The 20,506-nt window shown below is 42.4% G+C and overlaps 1 protein-coding gene and 1 long non-coding RNA gene across 2 annotated transcripts; both read left to right on the plus strand.

Annotated features, from left to right (window-relative positions):
• The first annotated feature begins 1,959 nt into the window (after positions 1-1,959).
• On the plus strand, positions 1,960-6,015 carry LOC307055230. The gene is made up of 2 exons (XR_013810971.1): positions 1,960-2,062; positions 5,567-6,015. It is a non-coding gene; the product is annotated as an uncharacterized lncRNA (long non-coding RNA).
• Positions 6,016-18,042: 12,027 nt separating this feature from the next.
• Positions 18,043-20,144, plus strand: LOC307054805 (spermatogenesis-associated protein 31A6-like; the record flags this gene model as incomplete). The annotated part of the gene is given in 4 exon segments (XM_079706692.1): positions 18,043-18,969; positions 18,971-19,613; positions 19,616-20,056; positions 20,059-20,144. Coding segments are annotated over 4 exon segments (2,097 nt in total).
• Between the last annotated feature and the right edge of the window lie 362 nt (positions 20,145-20,506).

Below are 20,506 nucleotides of genomic sequence, written 5' to 3' on the forward strand. Positions count from 1 at the left end.
CTTCTAGGTTATCCAATTTCATGGCATACAATTAATCATAACAGTCCCTTATAATCCTTTTTATCTCTGTGGAATCCATTTTATGTTTCCTTTCATACGTGTTTGATTTTATTTGGATCTTCTGTTAGACTAGCTAAAGATTTGTCAATTTTTTTTTCTTTTTAAAAAACTCAGCTCTTAGTTTCATTAATCTTTTCTATTGTTTTTCTAGTCTCTATTTCATTTATTTCTGCTCTGCTCTTTATTTCCTTCCATCTGCTAACTTTGGGCTACTTTGGTCTTCTTTTTCTAGATTCTTGAGGTGTGATGTTAGGTTGTTTGAGATTTTTCTTTTATCTTAATCTAGGGATTTATGACTATAAACTTACCTTGTAGAACTGCTTTTGATGTATCCCATATGTTTTGGTATGCTGTTTTCATTTTAATTTTTCTTAAGATATTTTCTAATTTCTCTTGTTTTCATTTTTGAAAACAAAATAATCTTACTCAAGATTATATTATTTAATTTCCACAGATTTGTGAATTTTCCAGCTTTTCTTATGTTGGTTTTTAGTTACATTCCATGGTGGATAGAAAATATACTTAGTATACTTCAGTCTTGCTAATTTTATTAAGACTTGTTTTGTGACCTAATATGTGATCTAGGAGAAAGTTCCATGTATAGTTGAGAATAATGTGTAACTATTAGGTGGAATTTTCTATATATGTCTATTAGGTCCATTTGGTTTATAATGTTATTGAAAGTTAGCTGTTTATTTATTGATTTTATGTCTGTGTGTTCTATCCATTACTAAAAATGTTCTTGTGACACCTCACAAATTCATATCAGGGATTTCTCATTGACTCCATACTGGTGCACAGTGAAGCTATAAATGGTATTTCCTCCAGGCATACTTTTTCTTTAAGCTACAATGCAAAGAGATGGAATGACAGGTGTTTCCCTTGAATTACTTAGAATTTGACACTCCCACCCTTTTGTTTCTGTTCTTTTTAAAAAATATTTATTTATTTGGCTGTGCCAGGTCTTAGTTGCGGCATGTGGGATCTTTGTTGCAGCATGTGGAGTCTAGTTCCCTGATCAGGGATTGAACCCAGGCCCCCTGCATTGAGAATGCGGAGTGTTTTGTTTTGTTTTTTTTGGAGTGTAGTTGCTTTACAATGTTGTGTTAGTTTTTGTTGTACAGCAAAGTGAATCAGCTATACATATACATATATCCCCTCGTTATTGGATTTCCTTCCCATTTAGGTCACCACAGAGCACTGAGTAGAGTTCCCTGTGCTATAAAGTAGGCTCTCATTCGTTATGTATTTTATACATAGTATCAATAGTGTATATATATCAATCCCAGTATCTCAACTCAGCCCACACCCCCTTTCTCCCTTGGTATCCATACGTTTGTTCTCTACGTCTGTGGCTCTATTTCTGCTTTGTAAATCGTCTATACCAATGTTTTTCAGATTCCACATACATGCGTTAATATACGATACTCGTTTTTCTCTCTCTGACTTACTTCACTATGTATGACAGTCTCTAGGTCCATCCACCTCTCTACAAATGACCCAATTTTGTTGCTTTTTATGGCTAATATTCCACTGTGTATATGTAGCACATCTTCTTTATCCATTCCTCTGCTGATGGGATATTTAGGTTGTTTTTATGTCCTGGTTATTGTGAATAGGGCTGCGGTGAACATTGTGGTGCACGTGTCTCTTCTTTCTCTTTAAGCTACAATGCAAAGAGACAGAATAACAGGTGTTTCCCTTCAATTACTTAGAGTTTGACACCGACCCCCCTTTGTTTCTGTTCTGAACACTGGCCACTAAATAGTTACAGTTTGACACAATGCTTGCCAATGAAATACCACCTGAGAGTTTCTGAGAAAGTACTTGTTTTCCTGATCCAGCATGGCTACTTCCAACTTTTGTTGTCCTTTACAGGTCAGTCGTGTACACTTGAAAGCAAAAGAACAGTTTCCAAAGGTGATGTGACAGGGCGATAAAAGTTACCTGGGTCCTTCATCACATCACTAAGCTGTCTCTCCAACCCTGGATTTCTTATTAGGTGAGAACAATAAACTCCAATATATTTAAGCCACTGCCATATAATTTCCTCTATTCTTGATAAAGAATGACCCACCTGGAAATGGCATTTCAAGGTGCAGACCCTAATATTTAAAATTGGCTGTATGGGGTAGAAGAGAATATTCAGTTATTCCAGGCAAGAAAATTGGAGATATTTATTACAAGGTGATGAAAATGTGTGATCAAGCAGATACCGACATATCCTGGGACACAAAATATAGGATAAGGAGAAAAAAACAAAAAGTCTAGAATTTTAACTTGGGTTTGTTATATTTTGCTACTTTCTATGCAGTCCTCAAAGGCAGGGATGATTTCAGACTCCAGCCAATCAGTCTGTCTAAGACATGGGAGAATGAAGTATAGCTTTGCTAAGAGAACATTCTCTAACTGCAGGCTGTAATCCATATTGACTCAAAGAGTCATGATTTGGAGTTCTGTGAGTTGAAATAATAACAGCTAACATTTATATGATACTTCCTACATGCTAAACACTATTCTAGCCACTTTACATTTATTAACATATTTAATCCTCACAACAGCCCTGTGAGATGGGTGCCATTATCTGCAACATCCTTCCCCTATTTACAGATTTCTAAATGGAGGCCCAGAGAGGTTAACTACCTTGCCCCTAAGGTCACACATATGAACTAGGATTTGAACCCTGGTTATCAGGCTGCAAATTCCATGATCGCCACACCTACCCTATAGCACTTCTCTTCCCCAAACTGAAAAGCTTAAAGTGTGGCTACAACCCGTATTTACAGGATATAAGATGAGAATGCCCACCCATTCTTTTTTTTTTTTTTTTTTTTTTTTTTTTGTGGTACGCGGGCCTCTCACTGCTGTGGCCTCTCCCGTTGCGGAGCACGGGCTCCGGACGCGCAGGCTCAGCGGCCATGGCTCACGGGCCCAGTCGCTCCGCGGCATGCGGGATCTTCCCGGACCGGGGCACGAACCCGTGTCCCCTGCCTCGGCAGGCGGACTCTCAACCACTGCGCCACCAGGGAAGCCCCCCACCCATTCTTAAGAGAACACCTGGGACTGTTCATAATTACCTCAAGGCAATTCAGTTAAGGGAATAGGGGATGAATCATAGAGGCCAGCTGATAAATGCAAAATCTTAACAGGCTTAAAAATGTTTACAAAAAAGCAGTTGATGACTGTTACATGTGGGATGCACCAGGAATACAAACTGGGATCTGGCACATGAGTTTAACTCAGGTCACATCTGGCTTGATGTGAGGATGCTGAGAGCCTTGTGAGGGAGCAAAGTTTACCCCATGCTCCTACAGAGACCAAACACTCTGTAAGGGAGATTGGGGTTCATCATCTCCTCTACAACAGCAGTGGCAGTAAGCTACAGCTACCTAATGCCATAGCTCTTGGTTACTCTTTTTTCAGGACTTCTCCAATGCTAGAGGTTGCACTGCCCAGTGCCTCCACTTCCTCATCAGCAGTCACTGCTGAAGCATACCAGGGATTAGGAATACTCCATCTAACACTACACGTGGGGTCATCCTTGCCTCTAGCTAAAAGGTGATTCATCTCTAGAATCTCATCTGTTTCTTAGGACTACTGCCAGTACCAACTGCATTAGGCTTACCAGAAGCAAAAGTTAGATGTGGACACATGGGACAATGATTGAGAGAATGCTCTCATAAACAGGGGAGCGGGGAAGACAGGATAGGGCATGGGGAAAAAACAAAGCAAAGATGTGATCTGGAAAGTAACATCAGCTTGGTCCCCAAGGGACCTGTGGAACATGAATGGCAAACAGAGTTGGTCCCCCTGGAGACAAGAGGGCTGTATTTCACACCCCCACCCACACCACCAGTCACTAGTTTCTGGCTGATACCATAGATGTGTGAGTTACTGAGTGAGGCAGTATGTGCCTAGTTAGGGGCAATTCCCTGAGAAGGCAGCAGCTGTGAACCATTAGTACCAACACTCACAGCCAGCAGGGAAGAGGTGCCCCACCCCAGTGAAGGCACCTACGGGCCTCCAAGCGCCTCCACTACAGAGATTTAAAAGGAAGGACAAAAACCAGTGGCGCTCAAAGAACTTTAGAGGTAGGGCCAAGGGGCAAGCACTATCTCAAAGTTAGCCTGAGCTCCCCATTCTCAGTCCCCACTGTGGACCTGGGCCTCTCATGAACAGGAAAGGTTCAGGCCCTGCAGCCATTGGAGTAAGAGATTCATGGTCTAAAAGCATAAATGAGTATCCAATTCTCTTTCCAAAGGCTCATATAACACCCTATGTGGGAAACCCTATATCCTGGAGCCACATGTCCCTTTGTGCCACCTCTTCTCCTCCTGGACCATTTCTTCTGAGAGGGCTTTGCACACTTCAGTCTGGTTCCTTCTGGGATGGAACAGGGGTGAAGGGCAGGGTGGGTGCTGATTCCAAACCGCCACCCTTCTGGGAGACCCAGGAAGGAATAAAGAGTGGCTTAGTGAGGAAACCCAGAAGCTTCCTAAGTAGGCTGAAAAGACAAGACCCTTTATCCTGTGCTTGGCTTGGCCCAACCATAGGCCAGGCCTTACAGTGCCTCTAAGAGATTATGTGTACTTAATAGAAAACAATTTCTTCCTCTCTTTCTACCATTTGAAAAAAGAAGTTGACTGGATTTTAGTTCATTTGTTTCCATACAGAAGAGAATCAGCACTATAGTTACTTAGAGTAAGCAGGTGCCATTTTCTGTTTTGACCCCAGAACACAGCACACCCCCCACACACTAGTACACACATGCACGTGTGCACATACACACACAACTTCCCTGTGGCTTTAGCTCTGGCTCTGGGAGATGCAGCTAAGGCCAAGAGACTGTATTGGAACCATGGTGCTTTTAAGGCCCTGGTCTCCATCTCCAGGTGGTCCAAAGCTATCCCCACCAGAGCTGACCCAGGGTCCACTCAAGGTCTAGACACTGCCAATCGAGCTGTTGGAGCCAGTGACCGTCTATTCTTCTTCCATCTATCCACTCAAGATTTTCTAATTTCCTAAAATTGAAAACTCTTTCCTTTTTTCCATGGAAATCCCCCTGAGCCAACAAAGCCTTCGGGCCTAGGGAGATTGACCCTGCATGATCACTCAGTGCCTGAGGCAAAGGGATATGGCCAGTCCTGGGCAGAGCCTTGTCAAGATTTGGGACATTGGGGCACTGGGGATTAGAGTGAGGGAGCAGGGCTAAAGAGACAGTGCCCTGGACTGGATATAAAGCTGGGTGCTCCAGATCTTCAGTCCATGACTAGAGGACTAGGGAGGGTGTGGCTGAAGGTCCTGAATCCTGGGGCTGGATCACTGGCACATAAGCATAGTGAACAGGATGGGGCCAAGGGTTGCAGGGCTTGGGGGTGTGGGTGGGTGCCCTTCACTGGCATTCTGGAAAGCTGAGTGTGTGGCTCGGGGCTCTCATTCAGCTGTTGGAGGACTTAGGAAGGCTTGAGAATGAAGGCCATTATAATATTGCTCTCCCTTCCCACAGAACCAGAGTCCAGAACAAACACACACTGACTCCTCCCACGTCTCCCAAGAGGCTGAATACCATGGGGTTCTCAACATTTGAGTGAATGAGGTATAGCTGTTGAAAGAAATGGAGAGAGAACCATGTGGGAAATGAACTGGAAGGTGTTTCCCCCATCCTAGACAAGTATTTCCTAGAAGATTATGTGTGGGTTCTCTATCACGATGTGTGCAGTTGGCAGTAAAACACAAAGACATACTCTAAGCCTGCAACCCCTTCAAGGATTTTGGTTCCCGGTGACCCCAATCAATCCAAGACCTGCTTTTCACAGTTTTTTTAACTGTTGTAAATGGAAAAATTTCCACCTAAAATAGATATCAAATTTGTATGCCTTCTTCCATTTCCTTGCTTCTATCCACCTGAAGCTGATGGAAAATACCATGAACCTTAAATAAACTCAGTATACCAGGCCTTTGCAGACCTACATGATTCTTTCTTCATCAATCAAAAATGAGATGTATTTTATGAATCGTCTATAACACTGGGCAGCAAACTACAGCCAACCAGGTGTTTTGTAAATAAAGGTCTATTAGACCACAGCCACACTCTGTCTTCATGTTGTGTCTGTGGAAGCTTTCACATACAACAACAAAGGTGAGTAGCTGCAACACAGAACATAAAGGCTACAAAGACTAAAATATTTACTACCTAACCCTTTTACAGAAAACTACTCATTCCATCTGGTCTAAGAGGCTAGCTTTCAATACTAACAAGAAGAGCTACCATGAAACCCCTTCCTAACACTTAAAAACCCCTCAGCAAACTATTCACTAAATTTAGTTTGTTCTGTGTGTGCGTGTGTGTGTGCATGTGTGTGTGTTGTTAGACCTAGAAGCTCCTGTGAAATGGCCTTGATAATCACTCACAAGTGCTTACCCTGCTGGACTTTCACTGTGAAAGTTTACATCCTTTCAGTCAGCGGTCCCACCATGGTTGGTCTCTAGTTCAACTCACTGAACTATCCGTCAGTTTATTTTGTTACGCTAGGCTGTCCACGTTTTCAAAACTTGTGGCAGGTATGTACATTTCTGGCCTGCAGTTTCCAAGAAATACTTTGTTGTAATTCTAAAGTTCTGACAGCTGAGCTTTCAGTATTGCACTACTGTCTACTTGTCTGTGATTTGTCTGTGACGGGGAGAGAAAAGCAGCCACTGCCTTCTCCTTGGCCTGTTTATACTCCCGGCTAGGCATAAAGTCTAAGGCCAGTGGTAAATGACACATCATTACATGTGTGCTGTTCAGTATCTTCTGTATAAAATATGGTGAATGATTTAAATACAGTTAACGCTGCCCTTATGGGAGCCATAGCCTCTAATAAGACTATTCATTCATCCTAATTTTTGTGCCTATCTAGTAATGTGGCAAATTTTAACTAAGCGTGGTTAAGGGGACTTACCTGGTGATGCACTGGTGAAGAATCCACCTGCCAATGCAGGGGACACGGGTTCGATCCCTGGTCCAGGAAGATCCCACATGCTGTAGAGCAATTAAGCCCATGTGCCACAACTACTGAGCCCGCATGCTACAACTGCCGAAGCCTGTGCACCTAGAGACCGTGTTCCTCAGCAAGACAAGCCACTGCAATGAGACACCCGTGCACCGCAACGAAGAATAGCCCCCGCTTGCCGCAACTAGAGAAAGCCCATGCACAGGAACGAACACCCAACACAGCCAAAAATAAATAAATAAATTTAAAAATAAATAAAAAATAAAACCATGCTGTTGCTATATAAAAAATAATTTAAAAATAAGTAAATAAATAAAAGTGACTAAGAATCCAAAGTCCACTTTGGGAAACCCTAAACCTTAACATGGTTTTGAACACCCAGAATTCCTCAATAAAAGGAAAAATAAAAAATAAAATGTTACCATAGTAATGCTTTTCAGTTAATCATAAAAATTTTCAGGACATAAGAGTAGAATTAATCAGTTGGTAAATTCTTTTATAATCTACAGCTGCTCTTGTGCCAATTGATTTTTCAGACCAATAAGTACTTCAGTAATTGTACATGAACTCAAATGTTTCAAAGGAAAAAGAAAAAAATCCATGTCTAATGGCTCCTTAAAGAGATTTTTCCTTCTGCACCTGCAGTTCTGAGGAATAAAAGTAGAGCAGTGAGTTAAATGAATGACCATAGACAGTGGATTACAACAGAAGAAAGAATGCTATGCCTTCACTGCTTTAAAACAATTTAAAGAATTTTAAGACTTGGTCCATAAATGTAAAAGGGAAGACATTTTTTATATTAGAAAACTTTCATAATATATTGTCTCCATGTTTTTTATCACAATATACAAGTAATGTTAGCATAATGTACTTTATATAAATCTGGCATAGTTTCTCACAAAAAGCCTAATTAATCGAAATATCTTCAATATCCTATGTATGTTGTTCTGGTCAAATAAAACAAAAAAATAAGTTTAAGATAAAAATATAAACATGAATTCAAACTAGTCAGAAAACCAGTGGTTTAGTGACCTGTACACAGTGTAACATATCATCGGAACCTATAGAGCTACTTTACAGAAAGTCTATGTAAATTTAAAAAAGGTGTTCCTTGAAGATTTTTAACATCAAGATTGGCACATTGGTCTTTCAAATTTTTTGAATTTAACATCCAAGATCTTTTACTGAAACCCTGAAAATCACTAATGAACATGTTTTGGCTAAAGTTTCCTATGGAAATCAGAATTTTAACATTGAGTAAACAAACATACTTATTTACCATGCAATAATTTTACTTCTATTCTTTCCTACAAATATCAGGGGTCAGCAAACTTGTTCTGTAGAAGACCACACCGTAAATATTTTAGCCTTTAAGGACTATACCGTTTCTGCTGCAGATAATCAACTCTGCTGTTGTAGGATGAAAGCAACCATAGACAACAAACAAACAAACAGGAGAGACCATGTAACAACAAAAGTGTATTTACAAGAACAGGTAGTGGGCCAGACTGGACCCACAGGCAGGCACATGCCAACCCCTATATGCATAATCTTTGATCTTTAAAGGCTTAAATTCTGAAATTTACATTATCACTGTAGAATTTACATTATCTTAATATAAATGTAATTTTATTCATGATTGAAAATTAAAGCTTTAACTATCTTACGTTATGCATGATTATAGAACATCTACATACATACATACACTGGAATGATGATGCTGAGAAGAAAAAAAGGTTAAAAATGAAAAAAGGGAGGACATGAAAACTATGACTTTATGTACACTAGCTGTTCAACATATGAAGAATAAATAAATATTGTTGGCTTTTGTATACTCAGGAAAAAAACAAGCTTAATTTTGTCTCACAAGAATACTTTCAATTTCCAAGAGTGCTTTTGTGCTTTGTTTCTTCCTATAACCATACTCCTCAGGCTTTTTCTTTTTTTTTTAGGTTTTATTATATTCTACTTTGTAACGGCTGTGTTCCCAAACTATGAAGTACAATTTCAGCGATATACTACTATTGGGTTTGCAGGATGAAGAACAGGAGATATAATGTTAAAATGATGGAAAACATCAAATTAACTGAAGTTTATTGGAGGGTCCTCTCATCATACCCATGTTCAAGAAAGGCAACTGATGTATGTTGTTGTGAAATGGTAAGCCCCCACTTGTTGGGGCAGGGGGCAATGGTCAGAACATTCTGGCACACAACTGTTTAGTTACAAAGGGTCTCCATGTGTCTTCAGAATCTCTCAGGGTGATGACCTCTCTGCTTCCTGCTAGCTGAATTCTATATGCTCCTATCCTAGCTTCAAACACTCCTTAGATTTGCACAAGCATACCAGCTATAAGATTACAATCAGTAGCCCATAGATTGTGGAGACAGCTCATTTGTGGAGAGAGAATTTCATTTGCTATCATCTATCTACATCCTTGAAATTTCCCTTTAGGATAATTCATAAACCTAACAAAAATCTCACCACCACCACCCATTTCCTTTCCTGCTCTTTCCCACAAATAAAAGAATATGGGACTAAAGAAGGTAAGGGAGGAGAGGGAGAGGGAGAGGGAGAGGGAGGGGGAGAGGGAGGGAGAGGGAGGGAGAGGGAGAGGGAGAGGGAGAGAGAGAGAGAGAGAGAGAGAAGCAGCAAACTCATAAGGCCCTAGAATATTACCTTGAAGCCAAAGCCGGCCATAGTGCATCCATATGCAGAGGGAGATAAAGTAATGAGGGTTTCCATAAGAGAAAGGAGGGGAAAAAGAGGGAAAGGATAGAAATATAAAGTGTATTAGTCAGTGTTCTCCAGAGAAATGCAACCAACAGAATGTGTATATAGAGAAGAATTGATTCATTTTAAGGAACTTCACTCGATTTTGGAGGCACTGTGAATCCAAAATCTGACGGGAGAGGCCAGCAAGCCTGGAAACTCAGGAAAGAGTTGTGGTTTGAGTCCAAAGGCAAAATTCCTTGTTGCTTGGGGAGGATCAGTCTTTGTTCTATTACGCCTTCAACTGATTTGATGAAGCCCACCCATATCCTAGAGGGTAAACTGCTTTACTCAAAGTCCAACAATTGAAATGTTAATCTCCTACAAAACATACCTTCACAGAAAAATCCAGAGTGTTGAATCACATACCTGGGCACTGTGCCCCAGCCTAAGTGACACGTAAAATTAACCATTAGCAGTGAGGAGAAAGGCCTGTGCATTGGGAAACAGGAAGCATCTTTTGTTTCTAATTACTCTATTCCATTGTGCATTCCTACAACGTAGCAGGAATACATGAGTTCCAACTAACTCAAATACTGTAAAATTCATAAAAGAAAAAAGGCCTAAAATGTGTCCTAAAAATTCTTCTCTAACCCTAATGGGATGGAGTATATCCAAGACTAGAGCAGGAGTCTCTACAGAGTTTTATGGCTTAAAATTTACCTTGGTTCTAGGGCTTCCCTGGTGGCGCAGTGGTTGAGAGTCCGCCTGTCGACGCAGGGGACATGGGTTCGTGCCCCGGTCTGGGAAGATCCCACATGCCGCAGAGCGGCTGGGCCCGTGAGCCATGGCCGCTGAGCCTTCGTGCCTGGAGCCTGTGCTCCGCAAGGGGAGAGGCCACAACAGCGAGAGGCCCGCGTACTGCAAAATAAAAAAAAAAAATTTACTTTGGTTCTCTTTTAAAAATAAACTTTTAATTTTGAGATAATTGTACGTTCACATACAATTGTAAGAAATAAAATAGAGATCCTGTGTACCCTTCATGGTGTTCTCCAGTGGCAACATGTTGCAAAGCTATAGTACAAGTATTTAACAAAAAGATTCATATTTATACAATCCATCAATCATATTCAGGTTTCCAAGTTTCATATACATGAATTTGTGTGTGTGCATGTGTATATTTACCTCATGAAATTTTACCACATGCATGTGTCCATATATTTACCACTAAATACACAAGAGAGTTTCATTACCACAGAGATCCCTCATGTTGCCCTTAGTCACACCCACCTCTCTCCTGTCCCCCTAAACTCACCTTTAACCCATGTTAACCATTACTATTTTCTTCATAATTTTGTCTCTTTAAAAAATATAGAAGTGGAATCATATAGTATGTAACCTACTGGGATTGGCTTTTTTCACTCAACGTAATTTTCTGGAAATTCGTCCCGGTTGTTGCTTTTATCAATAGTTCACTCTTTTTCATTGCTGAGTTCCTAATATTGAACCAGCTTTGCATATGTGGAATTAATTCTACTCGGTCATAAGGTATCATGCTATTTATACATGGTTTGATTTAATTTGCCAATTTGTTTGAGAATTCTTGCTTGTATCTTCATGAGAGATACTGGTATGTAGTTTTACAGTTTTGTACTTCTGCTTTTGGCATCAAGGTACAATGGCCTCATAAAATAAATTAGGAAATGTTCCCTCTTCTGTTTTCTGTAAGAGACTGTATAAAATTAATCCTCCTTCAAATGTTTCATAGAAGTTCTCAAAACACACACACACACACACACACACACACACTGAAGAATATCAGAACACTTACATTTCAAAGACACAGGAAGAGAAATGCAAGTTTCCCCTAGAAAGCCTTCTGTTTTTTTGAAGTCAGAATTCTGAAAAGATGTTTTTATCAAGCCAGCTTTTTCTAACTTAACTGCATATGCAATAAAAGAGTCCTATCTTAGTCATTTTTAGGGCAAGATTTTCTTTAAGTCCCAAGTAAGTAAGCACTTGTAAATGTAAATTTTGTATGGACATAAACCTGGCCAGGATATCCGTTGGAGGCTGGAAATCTGTTGTTCCTTTTTCTTTTGTATTGAAAGCTAAGTTCCCCATTCTGAGTTCAATTTGTGAAGACCACTTTTATTTTGACAAACTCTATTAAAGTAGCCAATTCAAGGAAGACAGGTTAGTCTTCCACCTAATTACCCAGTCCAACTTTTACTCAGTGTCTTTCACCTGAGCAAAGTCTCCCCAGTCTTTCAGCTGAGGATAAACCACACAGTGTCTAAACTGAGCAAGATCTTCCCAGTGTCTTTTAAGTGAGGCTAACCCACTTGAGCAAAAGTCTTCCCAGTGTTTCTCTACTGAGGATAAGATCTCAGTGTTTAAACTGAGTAAAAATCTTCCCAGTGTCTTTCACTGAGGATGACCCAAGTACTTCTTCTTGAAACCAAGTTTCAAGGATAACCTACTCCTCAAGAGAAGAGTTTAACACCACTGAATAAAACTTAGGATCATCAACCAAAACTGGAGATCCAAGAACCAGGAGATACTCACCCAAATTCATCTGAACTCTCTGAGAAAGCGGACAGGCCCAAGAAGCCTCTGCTGGTGCCAGGACTCTGGATCCTCATAGAGTTCAGGCAAAGAAGAAAAGTCTGCTCTGGGCCCCTTCATTGGTTGCCAAGACTGCTGACTGAAAACTATGCACAACCCAAAAGGAGAATTATGTTTTATTTGGCAGATTTTCTGAGGACTTAAGCCCAGAACACAGCCTGTCAGATCACTCTGAGGAACTGCTCAGAAGACCTAAGGGAGGAGTCAACAAAAACCAGATAGTCGGAACATCAAAAGATTACTATTAATTAAAGAAAACTAGACATCTCAAGTTAAGGACTTTAGCACTTTTCTATGTATGAGAAGATGAAAGAATCTGGGCTCCGTGAAATCATTCCTTTGATATGCACCTTAACTCTAGAATCAGTACCCTGTTTTTCTCCATCCCGAATCCCCTCAAGGTGCACAGTTGAGGGTTCCTGCTTTGACGTCTGACTTGATGACTGCAACATCCTTTGTCTACTGATATGGCAGGGAACATTTTTCATGCACGGGTAAGAAATTGAGGAGAAAATTAACATAATTCAAGATATAAAACCATTACAATATTAAAAATTCCCAAATGTCAAACAAACATAAGTACCCTTGACCTGTAAAATGGAAGATGCCAAAGAAGGGAAAAAAAGAAACAATAAAGAAAATGTAGAAAATAAAGCATAAAATAAGATGGCAGAAATCAATAACAGTAGAACAATAATTAAATAAATCAACGTAAATGTTATCATAAGATTTTTAAATTTCAAAAAAAACCCCCATCAAACAAAACATATTGAAAATAAAGTAATAGAGAAAATTTAGAGAGCAAATATGAATGCAAAGAAGACCTGTTAGGTAGTTAGTCAGACATTAACAGCAAGGAGGTGACAGTGGTGAGAAAGACAAGAAGAAGAAATTGAGTCACACCCAGCCATCTGGGGACTCTCCCTTGACTCCACCCAGAACGGGAGAAACTATGGTCGGGTGGTGGGCAGCTTATCCTGATAAAGAGAGGCACAGTAACACAAGGGGACTTCTCCAGGCTGTGCATGCCCAGACCAGACAGGCGTGTAACCTATAGTAACTCCAAACGCACTAGACCATAATTACAATAAATTACACGTGGTTTTGCCCCTCCCCCCACCCAGTAGGCATTTCTTGGGGATTCAAGGATGAGAGCATGCGCAGCAGAAAACTTGTTACATAGCTCAGGACTGTCAATCAAATAATGATTCTTGTCACTCACCCCCACCTCTCTGCAAAATGCTCCTTAAAAGCGCTCTTAAGCCTTTATAGGAATGCTGCTTTCAATTGGCAGAAAGAGTACACCCATCCCCCCCACCCCCCCCACCCCGAGAGTGTACCTTTGCTTCGATATATTTTGCTTTGGGCTTGCTTCACTTCGCTGAAATAGCCTGTTCTCAGAAACAGCCTGCTCATTCTCTCTCTCCCTCTCTGAGAGTGTACCTATGCTTAAATAAACTTTGCTTTGTGCTTAAGCTTAACATGGTAGTTTGCGATCCTTTGCTTACTATCATGGAACCAAGATAGCTGGTCCAGGCCTTCCACTGACCTCCTCGGTTGAAGCTATTTTCTTACAAAGCATGTCCACATGGTGACAGACCTAAGTCTAAATTTTGATAAAAGGTTGAATTAAGGTGAGAATATCATATGGGAGGAAAAGACTGTAGGAAAAATAGTAGATGTAGGAGATATGTTTGTGAAAGTGCACATTCATGGCAATATAGCCAAATAAACTCACATGCCCACGTTCCCACTAAAACTGTATAAAATTATGACCAACAAGCAGAGAATACACATTATTTTAAAGCCCTCATGGGGCATTAAGACATATTTACCATGTGAATCCTTCAGTGAATCTTGTGTTACTGCTAAGGGATAGAAAGCGGTGTCATAAGGGAATTTTGTGTAAGACTCAAAGCTCCCTTTCTATGTGGTTCAGGCTGGACTTGAAGCTTCAGGGGCCTGGGAGGATGGGGCAGGAAAGACAAGGCACACTCAGAAAAGAGAATACATACATAACACACTAGGAATATCTGAAGAGGCTGCTCAAGACCTGGCTCAGCCCCAGGGGTTTGACCCCTAGTCCTACTCTTCACCCTACAGCCCTTTAGGGTCAGGACCTTGGCTCACCCTAACCCATTCCTAGCTTCCGGGTATAGAATGAGTGCACATGTCTGAATGTTAATGTTCTCTCAAAATTTACATGTTGAAATCCTACCTCTTAAAGATAGGAGGCGGGGCCATGCAAAAGTGCTTATGAGCTTTCATGAATGGGATTAGTGCCTTATAAAAGAGACTCCAGAGATATCTCTAGCCTCCTCCCATCATATGAGGATACAGAGAGAAGGCTCCAGCTGTGAACCAGGAAGAGAGCTCTCACTACGAGGTGGCCATACTGGTGACTTGATCTTGGGCTTCCCAGCCTCCAGAACTGTGATAATAAATGTCTGTTGTTTTTAATCTAGCCAGTCTATGGTATATTGTTATAGCAACCCTAATGGATTAAGACCACATATTTCAAAATTTATCTGGAGAGTGGGGACTGTCTTATCATTGCAAACTAAGAAGTTGGGTTGAGACAACATACGAAAAAATTTTTTTAAGTAGAAAATTATGGATTATTGGATTTGAAAGTACTAGATTGGTTAAGGAAAATGAGTACGTGTGTGTGTGCATGTTTGCAGTGTGTCCCAAAAGTTTTTGTGCAGTTTAAAGATTTACTAACTCCAGAATTATAAACACTACAAACTTACAGAAACATCATTTGAAGGTTTAACTGTTACCAGATGCAAGTCTGTGTGCCTGATGCACAGTGAGGCTAAATACCGAAACATCAGAGTTTGGAGCAGAGAAAGGCTTACACAGTGCCATGCAAGAAGACATGTGGCTCATGCCCAGGAAAACCCCCAAACTCCCTGAAGGCTTTCAGCAAAGCCTTTTTAAAGGCAAGGTAAGGGAGGGGCATGGCTAATTGTTGCAAATATCTTGGTGTTGGATCCTTTGTTCTAGCAGCTGGCCAGATGGGTCAGAGCCTGGTCAGGTCACGTGTTCCTGTAAACCTCCAACAAAACAATTATTATTCTCTGTTCTGCAACTTTTTATCTCCATGAATGGGCCCTTAAAAGGCAGAGCCTTAGAAATAGTCTATCCTGTATATTTCAGGCTCTAGGCAACATTGTTTTACAAAAAGTGCAGAGCCAGCCTGGGTCACAGGGATGGAAAGAGTTAGCTCGGGCAACAAAGCATAAAGATTAAAGTAAAAAAGATCTAATGTGGAGTCAGATTTGTTCTTCCCTATTACATAACTATTTATAATTCTTTCATACTTATGAATTTTGAAAAATAAATTATTTTAATTTTTGTGTGTAGTTCCCTCTGATAGAAAATGAGGCAAAACATACACTATTCAAAATTCACAAAACTAAATAAGTGTAAAAGAAATTCAAGTTCTATCCCTGGGTTTACACAAGACACAAACATGATGTGGGAAAGTTGGAGCTGAGGACAAAGGAAATCCTGAGTAAAAATGTCTGTGAAACAGCCAGTCTTCCAGGGTCAGCTTAAGATGTTCAAGAGTTATCAAATTGGTGGGCCTCAAGTAAAGGTCTCTAATGGATGAAGGAACCAGGTTCCAGATGGAATGAACAGAAAATTGGCTAAGGTCTCTCTGACAGGATGAGAGTAGTTGGAAGGAGGGATCTGGAAGCCCCAGGAGGGTGCAGGTGTCTGTGGGTCTGGATGGGAAGGAGGGGCAGTGATTCAGCCTATTTCTCTTATTGCCCCTCCCCCACACTCAGGAGCCCTTTGTGACAAGGCCACAGCTCTGTGATGCAGGCCTGGGGTTCTGCCATCAAGTGAACTCCCAGTGCTCTGTTGCCTGAGGGTAGCAATGCAATTCAGAAGATGGAGAATCTCTTTTCTTTGAAAAACATTGTTGCTATCTGGCTGAGATCCAGCCCAACTTCCTGGGTGATTGATATCATCCTTGGGTTCCTGTGTGGACTGGGGCTCTACCTAATGTTACTCCCCTGCTTCCAGAGTAATCCATTCTTAGCACCACCTAGGAAACATAGAAACATCAGGAAGGTAAGAAACCTTTGGCTTAATCCCAGCAGAGATTATCTCTTTTTTTCTTATTCTTATTTCCACTTTTCTAAACCACCTAGAGAGACTCCTGAGATGGGAACTCTCAGAAAAGTATAGAACATCATCCTTCTAGGGAAAAGCCAGGCCAGAGAGGGGTTAGAGTGGGCATGAGGATTTCTAGCCTAAGACCTTAGACCAGGAGTTCAGGTATGGTAGAGGGCTCCAGGGCAAGTCCCAAATGCAGTGACTAATAATGGTCAAGGACTGGATTACTAAGAGTTCAATCTCTGCAGGAAGGCTGACCCTGAGCCCTGGTTCACCAGCCACCTACCCACAGCGGGTGTCACAAGTGAGACCTTCCTCTGTGTTGGGGCTGAGCCCCTGAGAGCCTGAGAGAAGAGGCTGGAGTGGAGGTCTGGCCTTGGGAAGCAGAATCCTATCTGACAAAGCTCACGTGGGCATTTAGGTCTGAGAACGTGCGTGATCAGAGGAACGTCTTGATCAGAGGAACAGTGACAGAAGAAATCTATGGTGATTAAAACTTAAAAAGTCCTTCTTGGGCTTCCCTGGTGGTGCAGTGGTTGAGAGTCCCCCTGCCAATGCAGGGGACGCGGGTTCGTGCCCCGGTCCGGGAAGATCCCACGTGCCACGGAGCGGCTGGGCCCGTGAGCCATGGCCGCTGGGCCTGCACGTCCGGAGCCTGTGCTCCGCAACGGGAGAGGCCACAACAGTGAGAGGCCCGCGTACCGCAAAAAAAAAAAAAAAAAAAAAAACCTTCTTTGCACTCTTCAAAGAAGAAAAACTGAAAATATTGTTATCCACTTTAAAAATAAGTAAAAGGGGAAAAAACCCCAGAGTTTTAGTTAAATGTAGAAAGTCATGTTGTTCATGAACACAGCTTGCCTAGATAGAGGACAGTGAGAGTTGGGTGTTCGCCCCTCACTTTTTCTTATCTCTCAGCATCAAGTAAAGCTGAAGGGGAGGAGCAGGAGTAGGAAGAAAAGTGGATCTTTGAAAGGTAAGCCTTTGCCATTCAGCCCTGCGTGACCCGAGAGTTAGATTCCATCTCTCCTAATCCTGAGGGCCCAGCTTCACGGTCTCTGAGGATGCCAGTGGCAGAGCTTATTCCTCAGGAAACAGAGCCTGAGCCTAATTAACAGAGCCTAATTAACGTGGAAGCACTTTGCAAAGGACAAACCCTTTACAAGTGAGACTTACCATCACTGTCAGGGACATGTGGCCTTGGACACTGATACTTGGGCTCCAGAGTCTAATCCTCCAAAGATTTCCCTTAAAGGGCCATTGCACTCAGCCTCCTGAAAGACTCTTAGGCCTCTGCCTTCACCACCATGACCCAGTCTCCTGATTTCCACGTTGCAGAGATTGCCTGGAAGAACTGGAGGGGACTCACAACCTGGTTTCACTTCTGCAAAGGTAAAGAATCTTTCCCCTTCTCTCCTGGGTCATCCTTCCTCCCAGAGCCTATAATGTGACCCCAGCCCTGGGAGGGGGAGCCATGGGAGGGCGTGGCTAAGGCCCTAGGGTGAGGGAGAGCAGGAGCATTATGAAGTCAGTGTGGGGGCAGAGGAGGGTTCTTGGGCGGCAGGTGCCCACCCCTGCCTGTCCTGTCCAGCCATCCTGGCCCCATCTGCTCTCCTACAGCTGCTTGGGGAGGCTTCCTGGCAAGGGCAACTTTCATCAGCTCTCATGTCAAGACCCTCCTGGTGAGACGTGCAAAGCAGTGCCTGCTGGAGCCTGTGGAAGATACTGCTTGAAGGGTTGGGAACCCTGCATGAACACCTCCTGTAGGGTTTCCTTCCTTGATCCAGACACTCGAGAGGTGCTGGAAGCACATATTATAAGGTTTTGGGTAAAGCACAGGTGGACCCTCCCCCTCAAGGTCCTCAAGCCCATAAATCTCTTGAAGCTGAAAAAGCTCCAACCCTCCACCGTTCTGCAGTCTGCCTCTTCCCCTTCAGCCACCTGTGTGTCTGGGTCCCACTCAACAGTCAAGTGTGCTGAGTTCCTGGAGAAACCTCCTCAGGCTCATTCAGGAAAGAAGGTGATAACAGAAGAGTCAGTTCCTACCCTGAAGAGGCCTCTCCTTGTCCCCTCAACTGTATGTAAGGAAATCCAGAGTGCCCTGGGAGCGATTCCATCTGGTGACTACCATGGGCCCTCAAAGGCTTCTCTGACTGGACAGGAGGGCAGGCCACCTTCTCAGTCCCTCACACTCAGCCTTGTGGGCAGAACCTGGAAGAGTGAGACTGTGGAATGGGTCAAGAGGGACAGCCTAGAGCCAGGTCCAAGTTCAGCAATGGTCAGGAATGAGCCAAGAGAGGAGAGTGGTGGTCAGGCCTCACGAGACCCCTGCCATAGGGTAACAGTGATGGAGATGAACTTAGGATCCCAATCTTTGAGAGGTGAAGAGGCCAGGGAGGCTGTGGAGGCCAAGGAGTCTCCTGCTCTTCAACCACAGTCTAGTGTTGGAAACCAAAGTGTTGACAAAATCCCAAACCACAAATGTACATATGAGGAGTTTAGAGGTGCCAGGGGCCAGTAGAAGTTTCCTACTACCTAGACTGTCTGTTTTCCAACATCCAGGTGAGCCATGCCTTAACATGGAGGTTGCTAGTGAGTTTAACTCCAAAGTAAAGGTACAGTCAGACAACCAGCTTCAGGACTTTCCCAAACACAGGTTCCTTGCTGCAGACAACTTGGCTTCTCAGGTGCCTCAGTGCCATCCCCAGAGAGTCCCCACCAGAGACAGGTTAGCTTCCCAGGAGCCAAGTGGCCTTATGGAAGCCCAAAGGAGCAACCTAGGGCAGCAGGAGCCCAAAACTTCAAAACTCCAAGACTCATGGAAGAGCCAGAGCAAGATGATTGCCCCTACTTACAAAAGAGAGGACTGTAGGAGGCATAAACCAGGAGAGCATGAAGAAAGGTTTAAAGAATTAGGGACCTCTCAAGCTGGAAGTATGAGCCGCCCTGCCCAGGTCAGGGGAATAACAGACTCTATTGGGAGCAGATGTCTCCAGCTCATGCCAGAGAAGAAACATAGCCCTCCAGAAAGCCTCTTCAGAAAAAGGATGAGGCTATTTTTAAAGTGGATTTTCCCCAAGAAAAAAGTCAATGGTTGAGATGCTCTGCAAAAAAAAAGCCCGTATCAGCCACTGCCCGGAGTCACGGATCAGTCAAAAGCAGATCAATCTTGAAGAGTGAGACTGCTGAGGGTTGGGCACTCATGACAGCTGTTGGACAGATCGTAGAAGAAAAAAGAGCAATTCACCATGGACTTCATGCCACAAAGTTAAATGAACACAAACTGGAATTCCAAGTCCCAGTATGTGGGTGTTTCTGCTACCATAGGCTTACCTCCTACCCAGAGCAAGGGAGAATGATGGGTTATACAGCCTGCAGTCATAAAGCCACCTCCAAGGGCCAGAGTTGTTCTATCAGGGAAAGGGAAGTCAGACACCAACATAGTTTGAAAAGTGTAAGGTTCGACGATGAGCAGCTGGGCCTAAGGTGCCTCCCATCCTTGCCCCCCAAGAAGAGTTTGTTTCCAGTTAGTACCTGCCAAGGATTCCAGGTGCCCCAGCCCGCCATCAACACTGTCCAAGGCATTGTCATCTTTGGGGAGGTGTCTTGCCTGGTCGACAGTAAAAATCCTTCTTTAGTCTTCCCTTTAGTAGGAAAACATGTCTCCAAGTAAAAATTCAGTCCATGTAGAGAAAAATGATTTTCTCATTAGCACATCCAAGATATTTAATGTTCCCCAATACATATATATATATATATATATATATATATATTTTTTTTTTTTTTTTTCTAATAAAAGCATAGTGTAATGGCTGCTATCTGTGCTGTGCACTTTGTCTTCTAGAAGGGAGGGGCATGGAGGGAGGTTGACAGTAGCATCACAAGCTTGCTCCTTGTCTCGTGTCCCTTCATTGCACCTTATGATACTGTCATTACACAAACCAAAATTACTCTAACAATGAGATGGGAAAAACCTATGAAACCCA

Source organism: Hyperoodon ampullatus, assembly GCF_949752795.1.
Source record: "Hyperoodon ampullatus genome assembly, chromosome: 6".
Classification (NCBI taxonomy): domain Eukaryota; kingdom Metazoa; phylum Chordata; class Mammalia; order Artiodactyla; family Ziphiidae; genus Hyperoodon; species Hyperoodon ampullatus.